Below are 17,225 nucleotides of genomic sequence, written 5' to 3' on the forward strand. Positions count from 1 at the left end.
AAAATTATAATAAGAAGAACTCAGATAAACCATATATTGCCGTAGTCGTGTGTTTATTAGTCATGTTGAATCAATGAAAGCATTTAAATCTTCTGTTTATTCAGCAACCGCAATAGAGATTTCCTGGGTTTCTTCTGCGGGGCGTATTTGGAGTTTCCGCACGAGAGCGCCCTCTGGCCTTCGGATGGAGATTTACTACTGATCACAGAACCGTGCTTCACTGAAAGATACGCATGGCAATCGCAGCTTCTATCTAATCGCGATTTCGATTTCATTTCGATTTATCGTGCAGCCCTAATCCCTGCACATGACATGAGGCGAAATTTTTTTTATTAATTTGTTCTTTTATTTCGGGTAAATCATGGGCAGATTGTTAATTTATTTCCTCATTTTAGTCAAATTGTGGTGACAACTTAACTAAATTTAAACGAGAGTAACAAATTCTTTATTCTTGGCCATATCTCGTCGTGTGCATGTCATGGATACTCAATTGTATGTCCCATTACACCCAGTTGATAAGTCCTGTGCTACAATTGTCAAGTGTCTCGAGGATGTGAAATCCTGAATGGCTAAGAATTTTCTCAATTTAAATAAGAGCAAAACAGATATGGTTGTCTTTGGTCCTCTTAGCTCTTCTCCCCTTATTTCTAGTTATTTGGGGCCTCTTTCTAGAAATGTTCACCATACGCAAAAAATCTGGGTGTATTTTTTGATTCGGAGCTGAATTTTGAAAAACAAGTTAATACTCTGGTGAAAACTAGTTTCTACCACTTAAGGTTAATATCTAAGATTAAACCAATGCTCTCATCTAGAAATTTGGAGACAATCATCCATGCTTTTATATCATCTAGATTGGATTATTGTAATGTTGTGTATTTAGGAATTTCTCAGTCATTGGTAAATTGATTACAGCTTGTTCAAAATGCTGCTGCCAGACTATTGACTGGTAGGAGAAAGAGGGATAGAATAACTCCAATTTTAGCATCCTTGCATTGGTTACCTGTTAGATATTGGATTGATTTCAAGGCCTTAGTAATAATTTTCAAAATTTTAAACGGTCTCGTACCTTTGTATTTGTCAGATCTTGTTACTTTACATAAACCTGTTAAGAACTTGAGATCTGCTGACAAACGACTGCTCCAGGTACAGCGGTCCCGACTTAAGCGAAAAGGTGATCGGGCCTTTACTATTGCCGGTCCTCGGCTATGGAATAATCTACCTCTAGCCATTCGCACTGCCCCCTCTGTGTTCGCTTTTAAAATGGCTTTGAAGAAGCATTTTTATATTATGGCGTTTGAATCTGATTTAGGAGAGACATAATGTTTGTTTTCTTTTTTTAAGATGTTGTGTTTGTTATTGTATGTGTTTGATATGTATTTAGGAATTTCTCAGTAATTAATCGATTACATCTTGTTCAAAATGCTGCTGCTATATATAGCAATATAAAATATGTTACTTTACATAAACCTGTTAAGAACTTGAGATCTGCTGACAAACGATTGCTCCAGGTACAGCGGTCCCGACTTAAGCGAAAAGGTGATCGGGCCTTTACTATTACCAACAACATGTCTGTTAGATCCTGTACCCACTAAATTACTGATGACTTGACTTGACTTGACTATTGCCGGTCCTCGGCTATGGAATAATCTACCTCTAGCCATTCGCACTGCCCCCTCTGTGTTTGCTTTTAAAATGGCTTTGAATAAGCATTTTTATATTATGGCGTTTGAATTTGATTTAGGAGAGACTAGGCTGGGCGATAAAACGGTATTGATATTTATCGACGGTACACCTTCTTCGATACTTCGATACGATATTAAAACTTTTTTTTTTATTGTATGTTTGAATGTTACTTCGATACGATATTAAAACTTTTTTTTTTATTGTATGTTTGACTGTTAAAACAAAAAATATTTGTTGTTTGTCTCAATAAATAGGGTTAATTTAAAAATACAGTGGTTAAATTTTTAAAAAAAATTCTATTGCTCTTTGTTTTAAAAAAGGTTATAAAAATGTAAATAATTATCAATACCGAACGATATGAAACATTATATTGTTGATACATTTTTTAGCTATATCGCCCAGCCCTAGGAGAGACATAATGTTTGTTTTCTTTTTAAGATGTTGTGTTTGTTATTGTATGTGTTTGGTTTTCTTGAATGCATTGTACAGCACTTTGGGCTGCTTTGAAGGCAGTAGAAATGTGCTATATAAGAAACTAAACTAAACTAAACGTACGGGACTCCATAGAGGAAGAAAAAAACCCTTTTGGACAATATTCAAAATTCCAGAACTAAATCATTTCCTGTCTTAGAGGAAATAAAGCCCATCAGTGATAGGCATGTACCTGACTTCAGTTTATTCGTTGAAGCACGACAGCTGTTCAGAAGGAGGAGCCCTGCCCACACGGGAGGATCGCTCTGAACACCTCAGAGACAAGCCCTGACAGCATCCACAGCCGTGAATGTAACTCTGATGCTGGCACCTTTGAATGGAAAGATGAGAGCTGGAGAGGAAACGATCTAAAAGCTTGCGCTTTTTCTCTATGTGTTATTTCATGTATCAGATATCAAAGAGGAACCAACGACTTAGCGATAGATGTGTCTGACCCTCCATAGCATGCAACTACAGCTCAAGCAATCAGAATGAAAAAATGCTTGGTTGAGCAGACCTGATGAATGCAGTAAATATATGGCGTTTACAGCACAACAAATTCAGTCCAATATCACAATCCCCTTCAGGGGGTGGTTTGTAGGATACACAAATATTTTACTGTTCTATGAAAAACCAAAAGCAACACCCTTCCAAAAATTAAAGCCTCTAAGCTCAGCATTCAACCACAACCTTGAGACTCCAGAGATTTCTGTATTTGTCCTCTATATTCATTCAATATTTCCCCCTAAAATGTTGCAGGCTATGAATGTTATATGTTAAACATTCGTAATACCAGACAGCACTCGGAACAATGATAACATTTGCCTGGAAACCACTCGGAAATCTGCAGAGCATGCAGACTCGGTCTCGCCTGCTACCCTAAAAATACACAGCAAAACAAATCAACTTTGAATAGCACAAAATCAATCCTTTCTAATTTCAATTCTATTTGCATGCAATTTTAATGCATAGTTTAAACATTTTGGAGACCTATTTTTAGACTAATCCACATTTGGAAGTCCCTGCTATGCTTCTATTTCACCACTTTACAACATCTCAAACAAAATGTCAAAAGATTTTGCTTGTCAATGCACAACTGTCTCACTATTATGTATACAGTTCCGTAGTTCTATGTGCTTGGTCCCATTTTCGTCTCACTCTTAGGCATCCATACTTGCTCTCACTCCCTCCCTGCCTCCTTTACACACACACACACACACACACACACACACACTTCCACACACACAGAGTTCCTCATCAATAAGCGTGTGCTTCCATGAAATGCCCCTACACAGTGCAGGCATGCTAACCAATCTCCTAGAAGGGCTAGGCGTGACTGCGACTAATGATGGACTAGATCAGCTGATGTTAGTATAAGAGAAAAGGAAAGGAGGGGTGCATATAATGTCCTCGGGAAAATCCCTCTCACCTTCTCAAATATATTTCCGTTACGGAAATGTCCACACAGATGAGGAAAATGTCGAGACAAACGCAAAAATGAGGCTGTTTTTCAGCACCAAAAACAGGGGACAGCGCACTCGGTCAGCAGTCATGCTTATACAGGGGTGTGTATGTGTGTGGTGGGGGGAAGGGGATTCCCACAATGTTTTATGCCATTCCCCCTCGCAACAAGCATCTCGAAGGCTCATGCTCGCGGAATAGGCTTGCGGAAACACGCCGAGAGGAATGTCATGAATATGTGACACACTGCAAAGTTACTGACATTTGCATTCAGTCAGTGTGTGCATTTCATCACTTGTGATGGCAAGTCTGATTCATTTCCATCAACTGGTTCCTTTAAGCAAAGAACCAATTTAAAAACGATTCAGTCAGTGATTCTTTTACATCATCACGTGATCCCTGATATCCGGTTGTGGTATATTACATGCTCTAAAACCTTCCAATAAAACCATTTGTAGGCACATAATGCCGTTTATTAAGCTTTTTGAAGTACATTTTGTTAATAAAGGTTATTATTGTAATTTCATGTGTCCTGCTTCAGTTTGTTGTAGTTATTATTCAGATCATAAATGATCACTTATATTTACAAAACCAACTTAAAAGTTGTTGCATGTTCTTATACATTTATAAAAAATATAGTTTTATTATTATTTTTTTTTAATTGCCGAATTTGCCTGGGCAAAATTCAATTAAATTAGTAAATTCAGCGAAAGATTTTCCTACACCGATTTTGCAGCAGGTTCAGGTTTGTCAAACAAATTAGCAGCGATGACCAACACATTGCTAAACTATTGACAAATGACAAGTTTTGCCAAAATGTTGCTAATGCGACTGAACATTCATGCTTGTTGATACAACTGTCACATAATTAAGTTGTAAACCTATTTATGGAACTCTGAATCTTATTTAGGAGTGAGACATGTTCGAAAAACGGTTCTCGAATCAATGAGTTAATGAGTGAGAATAACTCAGACTGACATTCGTTTCTTCCTCCAATCGTGAACAGATTAATTATAAAGATCTGACTCAAAAGAACGATTCGTTCACGAATCGGACATCGCTATTCATCACCCATTCCCCCTGTTCCCGCGAGGAAGCTACGGCAGCGATATTTAACAAGAAGGCGGCTGCTTCATTCCCGTTTTTAGCCAAAATTGGGATGGCAATCAATGAAGACGATTCAAACGCATGCACGAGAATACCACTTAATCGCGTGCATAGTGAAAGCATTATCGGTAACCCTGAAAGTCGTGTTTAATGTGCATTCCTGAGTGAATGTGTCTATTGCACGAGACGCTGTGTATATTAATATATCACCGTGCAGGTGTACAAATACAGCCTCAAATCAAACCCGAAGCTGAGATGCCGCTGTGCAGAAATCCATGAGGGAAAAAAACACTGCGTGACCAACTCCAAATACCAACTCGTATCTACATAGCAGCACTATTCAACAACCACACATGTTAATATGACCTTAAACAGACATATGGCAGCGATCAGAGAGTTCATTCACAGATATAAGAGGATTTTCCAACGATCTGCTGTATGTTATGTGGATGTCTTGCGTACAATCTATGAATAATTCATCACACAAACTGTTGTCTTGACACTGAGCTGTGCTGCATGACAGACCAAAGGCAGATCTTATAGAGCCAGATACATTATCGCATAGAATGTATAAATGAATACCAGGACATATTGATAAACAAACACACAGCTTTTGCGAATGAGTCGACGAACGCGAGCGATAGATGGGCAGAACTCGCTCAGATAGGAATCACCACCGGCACGACAAACAGCAGCGGGCAACAGCATGAACGCACAGACCAGCCCGAGCGACGAGGCGTAAAAGGAGCTAATGTCATTTCGTATTTACCTGTCAATATTCCAACTCGGATTTGGTGGTCGTGGTTGGTTAAAATCATTCCGTCCGTCGCCATGTTTAGCAGCGCTCTCGCCCGCACTGACAAGCCTGAGCAGAGCCGAGAGACGAACACATCGAACTCGGGGGAGGAGTCAGGCGAGAGCAGCCGAACCCTGACCACAACACTGGAGATTTGGCAAGTTTGGGGTAAGGTTGGTGGGCAATAATCAGTGTTGGGTAGTAACTAGTTACGTGTAAATAAATTACGTAATTTAATTACAAAATAAATGTAATTGTAATCAGTTACAGTTACTGAGAAAAAATGTGTAATTAAATTACAGTTACGGGGTTACATCTGAATATTTTTTTTACACACACCCACATACAGATTTAATTGATTTCTTTCATAAATTGCAGTGACCACTCTAAAATATGAGACACCAATGTTGCAGGAGTTTAGGACACACAATAGGACACATGCTTATTTGATAACTGTTTTATTTCCTACTTGGGTTTATGCTTTATTTTTTTAAAGGGGTCATATGATGCGATTTCAATTTTTCCTTTCTCTTTGGAGTGTTACAAGCTCTTGGTGCATAGATCTGTAAAGTTGCAAAGACTAAAGTCTCAAATCCAAAGAGATATTCTTTATAAAAGTTAAGAGTCAACCACGCCTACCTAAAACGGCTCGTTCTGCCGCGCCGTTCTCAAGCCCGCCCGCCCGCCGCCGCTCACTCAAGCTGGCCTCCGCTCACTCTCGGCCGTCTTTAGACACGACTAGAAATCAGTGGTTAAGTTGTATTTACAACACTGCTGTTTTTTTTCCCAAGGCATTGTTAGATGCCAGTGTTTCCTGTCAACTATGCATTTGATTTCAAAACAGTATCATAGCTATTAAATTATAGCTATCTTTTTATGATTTAAAATCTGTATTTAGCCTACATCAGAATGATCTCAAAGTAAAAAGAGGTGCTAAAGTCTGATTTTGTGGCGGCTGTGCTTTTAAATTAAATGATTATAATCTTAATTATAGTGATGAAATTTGAAAGTCTGAGACTAATCAGTGTTGAGTGCTACTGTAAGGTTAACCCTGCCTGGTTTACATGTTTGAAAATGAGTAACACTTGAAAACATTAGAAATTTAGAAAAGAAAACAAAAAGTAATCAAATGTATTTAGTTACATTAATAATAAAGTAATTGAAATAGTTACACTACTTGTTACATTTTAAATAGGGTAACTTGTAATCTGTAACCTATTACATTTCCAAAGTAACCTTCCCAACACTGGCAATAATATACTGTTTAATCGCAAATCTCTAAATGTACGAGAAATGACAGGCTTTTGATGCACTACAACAAGTGTTTTCCTCTTCCATGAATGTGCAGTGGAGACTGGGAGTGTAATCAGTGGTTATCTACATTTTGATTCAATGTAAATCTATGATATTACAATCCAATTAAACAAGCAGCTGATTCGGATGATGCTATTTGTGTCATTTAACATTATGTGTGTATTTATTTATGTCATATGTTTGTCAATGTATATTGTATACTTTTAATTTCTAAAAATTGTAGGCTATTTCATCATCTATCACCACCCACATTTCGTTTTAAACATTTGGTAACAATTTACAGGATTAATTTGTTAACATTAGTTAACTAAAATAGTTAATGAAGTATCAATACTTCTATAACATGTATTAATCTTAGTTAATGTAAATTTTGTACATTTACTATAGGGCAATATTTTCACAATTAAAAGTAGTAGGCTATATGTTAACTTTAGTAAATGCAACATGAAAAAACGATGAATAATTGTATTTTTTTTTAAATTAAATAATATTTTTGATAAATGCTGTAAAATATATTGCTATAGTTAGTTGTAATCCATTAACTAATGTTAACACATGAGATTTTATTATTAAGTGTTACCAGATATTTTAATTCTAACATATGGAATAAAATGATATCATATATATGGATGTGTCACATTTACCAAGAGAGACATCTTATACATATTATATCAGTTATTACATTTCACATTTATTTATTTATTTATTTTTACTATTTCTTTATTTTGTAAAGAAGTTTGAAAATATTTCAAACTACAGTGGTGGCCAAAACTATTAGAACACTAGTATTTTCACCAGCTAAAAATGGTTTCATGAAGCATCTTGGAGATGTTGCCACAGTTCTTCTGGATTCGAAGATACTAGTGTTCTAATAATTTTGGCCACCACTGTACTTTAGTTTAAACCTTGTTTGAATGTTTATTATTGTTGTTATTAACCTTTACTTAATTAACAATAATACTGCATTTGACAAAAAAAAGTACTCTTTTAAATCTGTGTTTCATAGTATGTTGAGGGGGGGGGGGGGATTTGTATAATGAGAATGGTTTATTAATGGGAATTCTGTGGGTGATTTTTATGGGACCACAGTAAAGTATGGAAAAGCGCTGTTACCTGTCTTCTAGTTTGTTTGAGCTTGAAGGGGCAATATAAGGAGTATCCCAACAATATGCCCAGGTGCAAAGATTTACAACAAAATAATCAATTTTTCTGTGGCCTTTGGCATTTGAAAGTTTCAGTAATAGCTCACATATTTCACCATGAGTCTCCCGTTTAGCCCGCATATTAATTTAGGAATATGAATATATCACAGACATATTCAGCATTACTGCAAATGGTCAAAGAAAAAGTCAAGGTAAAAGGGAGATTTTAGTTCAAGTAATAGATGTATTAACATTATATCACTTAATGAAACACATGATTGTAAGTTGTGACAGTATTTTTATGGTGAATTTCTTGCAACCAGCTGCCAGTTCTTTTACTGTCAATTTAACAGGATGGTTTTTTTAATGATTTGTTTTGTGTACAGTTTTCCCACAAACTCACTTTTTTTCTTTAGCAGCGAATGGCATAAAGGTCACTCACTTTTTACAACCCCAAAATGAATGTAAAAAGTATGACATAAACATATTTACAGCTTAGATAATACAAACATTTTAGGAGAAGCAATAATGTAAATGCTTTTATTTAAGCTTCACATTTATGCACTTAAATCCTAAAACTGTCCCGATTCACTTCCATTGTAAGCGCAGAGAGAAAAAAAGAGATGAGTCAAAATGAATTTTTATGGTAACATCGTTTCACAAATGCTGTCGATTGTGCTTAACTTGTACTGAGCCTGGAATATTCCTTTAAGGGTTGATGTTTAGTGATGATATTATTGGAGTGATCCAGGGGAGTTGGTACCTGTATCAGAAATTAATTACACACTTTATTGCATCACAGAATCACAAGCTTAGATCTGACACTGAGGTGCACAGCTCCGGTAGAAGCACTTCAGCTTTATTAATATGTGCACAAGAGCATTATGGGAAATACAGTACCAGTGAAGGCTGTGGGGAAGCTTGGGTCTTGTCCATTAATAGACATGAATGTTTGCTATGGTGTTATTAGAAATAACCATTTTCTGCTGTTGCAAGGATCATCAAGAGATGTTCAGCCACAGCTAAATGTAGATCAGCGCTCACCATGTAACCCCATACAGGACGTCAGACTTTACTGGAGATGAGTGAAAAGTCAGCACGTCAGCACGGGCCTCCTAGGAGGACAACAGCTCTCTGCAGGTCATTATTTAAGCATTCTTAATTGGCAACAAGCTCAAGCCAACAAAATGAGCGGCTGTTTTCTGCTGGCAGAGCACAAAAATACCCAGCATAGAAATCACAATCTATCCTTACATCTCTAAAATATATAAATGAAATGCAAACACTATTGGCTATATAGGGGCTGGCACGCTCCGAAATAAATTGTGCTCAGTAGCATTCTGTGGTGAAAATTCCACCGATTGAAATGACATTTGAACATTTTTGGAATTAAAAATTGGTCATTTGTCTTTCTCGTTGCTAATTCACAACTAGCAGGGGTTTTTCATATGCTAAAAAAACACACAAATACACTTTTTGCATAACTTGACAGTTACAGCTTGACTGGAAATTACACTTAACGAAATCAAATCTGTTTACAATTGATATGTCCTTGTTTTCTTTATACACAACATATTTCAAAACATATTTCCATATTTCACCTCAGGCTCTTCAAAAGAAATTATTAGGTACAAAATTGTTTGGTGTGAAGCAGGGTTATTATAGTTAACTAGAACTAAAACTGAAACTTAAATTGAAGCCATAAAAAAATAATAATTGCTTGAAACAAAATAAATAAATACATTTTTATTTCAGCTAGCTGCCAAGGCAACATTTCCGATTTTAATTTAGTCTATGTTGATGTACTAAAATAACTAAAACTGAAATAAAAATGAATAAAAACTATACAGACACACACAACTCAATGAAAATATCAAGATAAAAATTGATTCAAAATATGAATAAAAAATATAACAGTATCTGAATGATACTAATACAACACTACTGTTGGAGACATTCTGGTATAAATAATTTTCACACAATAAATATTGGGATAGTTTTTGTTTATTTCACTCTTGTTTAACTAGCATAATTTAAGCTTGTAATAATTTTCTGTATAATTTTCATTGTTAAAGATAGGAAGTATGGGACAAGTACAGTATAAAACAATAAATCTATAGATAAAGGCATTTAAAAGTAGCAAAAGTAATTGATGAAGTTAGGGTAAAAAGTTTCCAAGAACGTTTTAAAGTGACCTATATTAAAAATAAATAAATAAATTAAATTAAAATCTCTTACTTTATAATAAATTAAAATAAAAATCAACTCCATTGGAGTTTTAGTTGAAGTAGAAGCCAGAAAAGTGCAGAATAATTAGCATTCAATAGATTTTACTCCCCAGCTATTACTCCATAACTTTTTGACAGTATCTTTCAGTGTCTATGCATGACCCTCCTCTGCTTTACTGAATGTGTGTGTATTGCAATAACACAGGAAGGTCTCACACTAGAGTTGACATGAACATTTCCTGCTGTTGGCACTCTGTGAGGAAAGCCTTAGCACTCTTAGATGAGACTGCTCTCCAATTCACACATACTGTATGCAGACAGAATTTTAACCAACCTGAATACCAAGTAGGCACTAGCCTGTGAACCCTCTTCCTAAGACTGCTCTGCTCGTCCGTTCTCTCACCTCCCCCATCCTCTCAATCTTGCAGTCTTTCTCACCAGTGTCTTTTCAGCATCCCCCTCTTTCTCTCTTGCATGAATTTCCTTTCTGGTCCAGGCTGGTTAGTGCTGGTTTAGCTGGTGCAGCAGCATAACCATACTGTTCAACAGCTCAACCTACAGATGGAGGACAAGCAATGACATTTGGCTGGTTATGCTAATTAAGAACCCTGGTGGAGACATCAGCATCCAAAGCATAAAATATGCTTAGTCCGGCTAGTTGGGTGAATCTCATGAACAGGTGTCCAGGTTACATTATAATGTACAAATCTGAGGAAAAAATAATTTTTTAATGAATTTGTTTGTTATATTTTCAAATGATATGTTCCCATTTAAATCTTATGTAAATTATATTTACATTAGTTTTATTTATTTATTTAATGTAGTTTAGTTTTACAGTACACCTCAGTTCTCATTACTGTAAAGCAAAATTGTCTCATTATCTTTACTGTAACATATTATACTGTATATATGTAATAAATAATTTAAATATATGTAAAGCAGTTTAATAAAAAACAAGGCTGCATTTATTTGATAAAAATGCAGTAAAAACAGTAATATTGTGAAATAATGTAATTTATTCATATAATGGCAAAGCTGAATTTTCAGCAGCCATGAACTTTTGACTGGTACTGCATATAAATCTTATGTGAGTTGTATATAACATATACACACATATGTCACAATGCAATGCAATAAATAAATAAATAAATAAATAAATAAATAAATAAGTAAGTACGTAAGTAAGTAAATAAATAAGTAAGTAAGTAAGTAAGGAAGTGCTGGGCAACGATTAATCACGATATTATATTCATATAATTTATATTATATATAAATATATATAATATATAAACACAAATTTTTTTTCTTAAATATATACAGGCATTTTTGTGTATTTATATATATAATAAATATACACAGTACACACATATTATATAAACAAAAACTTTTATTTTGGATGTGATTAATCGCGATTAATTGTTACCCAGCACTAAAATAAATAAATAAATAAATAAGCAAGTAAGTTAGTTAGTGCTGTGTAATGATTAATCACAATATTATATTCATATAATTTATATTATATATAAATATATATAATATATAAACATAACATATTTTTCTTAAATATATACATGCATGTTTGTGTATTTATATGTACATAATAAATATACACAGTACACACATATTATATAAACAAAAACTTTTATTTTGGATGCGATTAATCGTGATTAATTGTTGCCCAGCACTAAAATAAATAAATAAATAAACAAACAAACCAAGGGTCATGATAGTAGATGAAATTATTTTATCTTTTGGTTTTGGGTTTTTGACCTAGACATTTTTTAAGGTTTTCATTTAAAAAATGCAGCAGTAATATCATCATCACTTTAATATACAGTCAAACTCAAACACGGTCTCCGCATAACCAGAGATGATGGACTGGATAGGGGATTGTGAAGGCTGGTTTAAGTGATTTGTTGGAGAGCACGTATATTACCCAGTCCCAATTTCGAGCAGCACCGCTCATATATTCCGGGAGGTAAATGAGCAAGGCTGTGTGGCTACAGAGATTGAAATACATTCATTAACTTTTCCCTTTTTGCTAATATAAGCCTTTTAACGCCACGCATTCCTGAAATTTACATTTAAATTAAATTGACTGGGGGCCAGATGAGGAGGCACCCCAGACACGGCCCCTGGGGTGACTGTTATTTACTGATCTCCTCTCCTCGTTGGTCAGTCTCCGCTGCATGTCCCCCTCCCCAACCCATCCCTCGCTTTTTTCCCTCTCCCATCGCCCGTGATGGGAAGGACATCGACTTATGCCTTTAAGACAGGCTTTCAAAAATTCCTGTCAAGAACTTGAGAAGGCTGAAGCTGAGAGAAGTGTTCGCTGACAGCTCGTGAAAGAAAGCTACATGTCTGGAAATGGAGCGGATGACACTATGACACAGGGGCGCACATGTGAGCGGCTCGTTGGAGGGTCGTCGGGGGCAGGAGGGATCAACCCGAAAGGTCACATCTTCATTACTGTCACTCGCTCGCATGCGCACACCTACACAAGCTCTCCGGTCCTAATTCCACAGGACAGAACTGAAGGTTATAACTTCAATGAGAATCGATAACCCATTTATGCTAATGTCAGCGTAATGTGCGTTTCCAGCGAGTATGACCTAACCGAGGTTGTGCTCGAGTATCGGACGGCCTCGCCAAACAGCTCTAGCAAACCTAACGTTCTACAGATTCATTTTTCATTTTAGAGTGTTTCAGCTTAGCGTCTTTCCACTACGGTTTCGTTGTAATTGGATTTCAGACGAATTACAGCCAGCGAGACGAACATCCATCGCTGGACATTGCTCTGACCGCAAAAAAGTGAGCTTTAGGTTAATCAGAATTCATTTCGCCATTGATTTGTCTGAGCAGCAGAAGATAAAGGGGGGAAGGGCTTTAGATGGAGCCGGTGGCTGTCATCACACATCTTCTCACAAACAATACACCATTTTTATACTGTACACGCTTTGACACAATGATAGTAATTTTAATCAAGCCACAAGGAAAATGCACAGCAACTACATAACCAGTGAAAATGCTCAGATAAATGCCTCGCCATGCAATCCACTGGCATTTAACTTAAACATTTCTTTTGAGTTTTATATTTATGTTTCTTGAGAATTAAAGATTTGATAGAAAACCAGCGCCCTAATCACACTGAGTGGAAAATATCAAATGGAATTTTCTGATTCATAAACTTATCTGGTTTTACTCAAATCTTGACTTTATTATAGGTATGGATTTTTTATTTAATTTTTTATTTCTTTTTCACTGTCACTGTGTGTTTTCAGTTTAGTTTTTGTTCTTCTTTTTTTTTTTTACTGTTAGTCTTGGTTCAGTTTCTGCTTATTTAATTTGTAATTTAGCATTTTAGGGCTGCCAAAGTTAGTGTTAACTGATAAAAAATCTGTTTAATGATGTTACAGTCTGTTGTTATTGTCGTTTATTTTGTGAAATTTTCATGTTTAATGCAGGCTGGTTGTAAAGTTTTATAATATGCCATGTTTAAAAAAACTATTTTTTGCCCATTTATTTCAATTCAGTTTTTTATAGGCGTGTTAGTGTTCATTTATTGAATTAGGCTTCATTATACTCCGATAAATGCCTTGCCATGCAGTTCCCTAGCATTTAATTTCAAAATTCAAAATTTCATTTCATTTTAAAACTATGTTATATAGCACTTTAAAGCATCTGTTTTGCTTGAGATTTGATAGAAAACCAGGGCCATAACCATACTAAATGGGACATATCCTTCCAAATATTTAGATTAATGGTCAAACAATATGGCCTTCATTGGTTCTTCAGCGTCATATAAACCTATAGTGTTTTTTAAAATAATTTAGAATTTATTTATTTATTTTTATTTCTATTTTATTGTCAAACACAAAATTGTCTAACACAAGAAGTGCTAGTAATACAAAGTTTCAGACATTAATGAGAATAGTAGAACAGGGAGAGATTAAGGAAGTGTTTGCTAGAGTTTGCTAATTGTTTTGTTGTAGTTTATTCAATAATTTATGGCTATTTTTATTGTATTTTATTTATTTTTATTTTTAATGAACAGTACAGAACACATAGATTTATTTTCATAGAGTTTTAATTTAAATTCATTAACCATAATAACACTGATCCTCACAGAGATCCCCATTTCCAGTTGACAAACTGATTCTGTGTATGACTGATCATATGGCTACATGGGCAGGCTGATCAATGAAGACATCCAGCTCATTAATATTCCACATCTCCAAAGACCTGCTCACCTATGACGCCTCCCAACCAAACAATACTGTGTGACCTGAGCGTCTTTTAAAATGATCAGCAGGGGACAGCTAAAAGGCTCCATAATCCAATAAATAGAATAAAGGCTCATTATTAAATTCTCAACAATTAAGTGTGTCTATTCTTTGTAATCAAGCGCTGAGTAAATGTTTCTCATATGAGGCCCACCTCTCACCTCCACCCAGAGCGCACTCATGCAAATGCACAATTAAAACAAGCCATTACCCTTCCAGAATGCAAAACTGTCATCCTATTATCATGACTAATTGAGGCTTTATAACACAGTGTTGAGGTCTGTTTAGACAGTGACTCTTGTCACAACAGAACAAAATAAAACTATTAGGCAAGCAACTGTGCAAAATGGTGACTGGTATTATATAAGGAAGTGCTGAGAGAAGATACATTTTGTTATTGGGACAAGAACAATATATGATCCATAAAAAGGCTTTGTGAATACATTGTAACATTACATTCACAGAATTACGGATGCTACTATGGTGAAGGCTTAACTGATAAAAACTTTTTTTTCTCTTTACAAGATGTGTTTACTGAAATACTGTTCACTGAATTGTGCTGTGCTCACCATCACACTCCTTCAGGCTCATTTTTTGCAGTGCCACACTGATATGAACAATATAATTAGCCAGTAGATGGCAGCAGCGTGCTGATGAAAGGTGTTGGGCTGGAAGGTTATGACTCCAGAATACCTGTTCATGCCAGCCGGTTACATCTTCACTTATTTGTGCTGCCATTTTGGCATATAGCAGTGGAAACTGTTGCCACAATCATAAAACAAAAACTGCATGACCTAATTTTTTAAATAAGCTCTTGAAAATATATTTTAAAATGTCAGTCGTAAAGGCAAATGGGGCATAACTAGCATTATTTTACAGACTATTTTACAGAAATGAGATGATTAACCATCCTTGAATGACTCAAGTACATTAAGATGAATTCAGATCTCTGTTGTTTTATATGTCAAATTAGTGGCATCCATATTTGAGTATGTCTATCCACTATATCAATGCTGTTCCAAACCAGCATGAATTTCCTTCTTCTGTTGAACACAAAAGAAGAACACAAGAATGTTGGTAATCAAACAGTTCTGACTTCAATCTTCTGTTCAAAATACCAAAAAATTTCAGGTCGCATTGACTTCTATAGAATTTTGTGTCAAAACTTTGGAAGTCAATGGGTTTAACTATTTGGCTACTAACATTTTTCAAAAACATTCTTTTCTTTTCCCACAGAAGAAAGAAATGCATACAGGTTTGTAATGACATGAGGGTGAATAATTGATGACAGAATTTTAAATTTAAGGGTGGACTATATTTTTAAGATACATCTAGTGCTTCATAACAGGGATCAGACGCCCATCTAAACCTGTTGAGCTCAAGATGCGCTTAATCTGACAAACATTTATTTTAGTATCACTGAGTATCATAATAATATTTTGAATTAATTTATATTTTTATGTTTCCTGTTTTCATTTTCATTTTATTTAAAAGTGTTAGTATTTTTTAAACGTACTCAAAGAATATACAGTATATACACACACATATATATATATATATAGTTTTTATTAATTTTTTATTTCAGTTTTAGTTATTTTAGTACATCAAGTTAAACTAAATTACAATTAGAATTGTTATCTTAACAACTAGCTAAAATAAAATGAATTTAGCCTTTTTTTTGTTTTGTTTTAAATATTGTTTAAATTTAGTTCAAGTAACATGTTATTTATTTATTTATTTATTTCTTATCTTATCTTATCTTATCTTATCTTATCTCATCTTTTTTTTCATGGTTTTACCTTTAGTTAACTATAACAACCCTGAATAGGAGGTTGAATTTTAAGAGAAAAAATGGGGGAGAAGAGGAGGTGGCTTAGCTGGTAACAATGCTTGTGAGGTACAGGAACTGCTTGAGGAGTGAGAAAACATAAGTGAACAGGATGACAGATCAGAGTAAGACCCATGTTGTGATCTGTGAGCTGTGAAAAGCACCTAACCTCACTAGTCTTATGCCCAGATTTACAGCTGCACCTCAATTTAAAGTGCAATATTCTTGTGCGGTCATGAGATATAGGTGGGTTACAAGTGCAGGTCTCATAACGCACGATGAGCCTCGGCCTGTGAAAACACCCCTCTGATCTTTATTATTGTATTACTGAGAAAGTGTGAGAGCAACCTGCTGTACTGAGGTAAGCACTGTAATTATGAACACTGTATCTCTGTTTGACTCCAATTATCCCTTAACATGTAATCTCTCTCTTTCCCTCCCTCTCACTCACTCACACAAGTTATGAGAGTCTCAGACTTATGAGAAGGATGAGCAAAGGGAGTGGGTGAAAGATAAGTAGATGAAGAACATGTGCTGCTTGCCACGTAATTCACCACAATGTGTTGCTAAGATGTTCGGAATGTGTTTTAAGGGTGAGCGTGATTTCACCAAGTACAACATGTTCCTGGATCAACATCCTTGTTGATCCTGGAACATCATTCCAATCAACCAATCAGAATTGAGAGATAACTTTTCAGGAAATGTCAGTTTTAGGCTTACAATCAGGATTAGGTGCTTCTACACCCTTGCTAATCAGCTATCATTTCCCTCTGATTTCAGGAACAAATTATGGGTAAGGTTAGGTTTAGGGGTAGGGATTGGGTCCAAGTTGTTCTGAGTGATTTAAGCACGCTGCTACATGGTTGCCAGGGTGTTGCTAGGGTGTTTTGTTGCTGTGACTGGCAAGGTGTT

At 35.4% G+C, this 17,225-nt stretch overlaps 1 protein-coding gene across 5 annotated transcripts in view; it reads right to left on the reverse strand.

Moving 5' to 3' along the window:
- Positions 1–5,608, reverse strand: part of gphna (gephyrin a) — a 109,783-nt gene extending 104,175 nt beyond the window's left edge. For all 5 annotated transcript variants that reach the window (XM_016568826.1, XM_016568825.1, XM_016568828.1 and 2 more), the window contains exon 1: positions 5,492–5,608. In XM_016568826.1, the coding sequence (XP_016424312.1) occupies positions 5,492–5,555 (64 nt within the window). In that variant the 5' untranslated portion in view covers positions 5,556–5,608. The remainder of the gene's footprint in view (positions 1–5,491) is intronic.
- Positions 5,609–17,225: the final 11,617 nt, after the last annotated feature.

The sequence above is a fragment of the Sinocyclocheilus rhinocerous genome, unplaced genomic scaffold, assembly GCF_001515625.1.
Source record: "Sinocyclocheilus rhinocerous isolate Xijiao unplaced genomic scaffold, SAMN03320098_v1.1 scaffold61, whole genome shotgun sequence".
NCBI lineage: Eukaryota > Metazoa > Chordata > Actinopteri > Cypriniformes > Cyprinidae > Sinocyclocheilus > Sinocyclocheilus rhinocerous.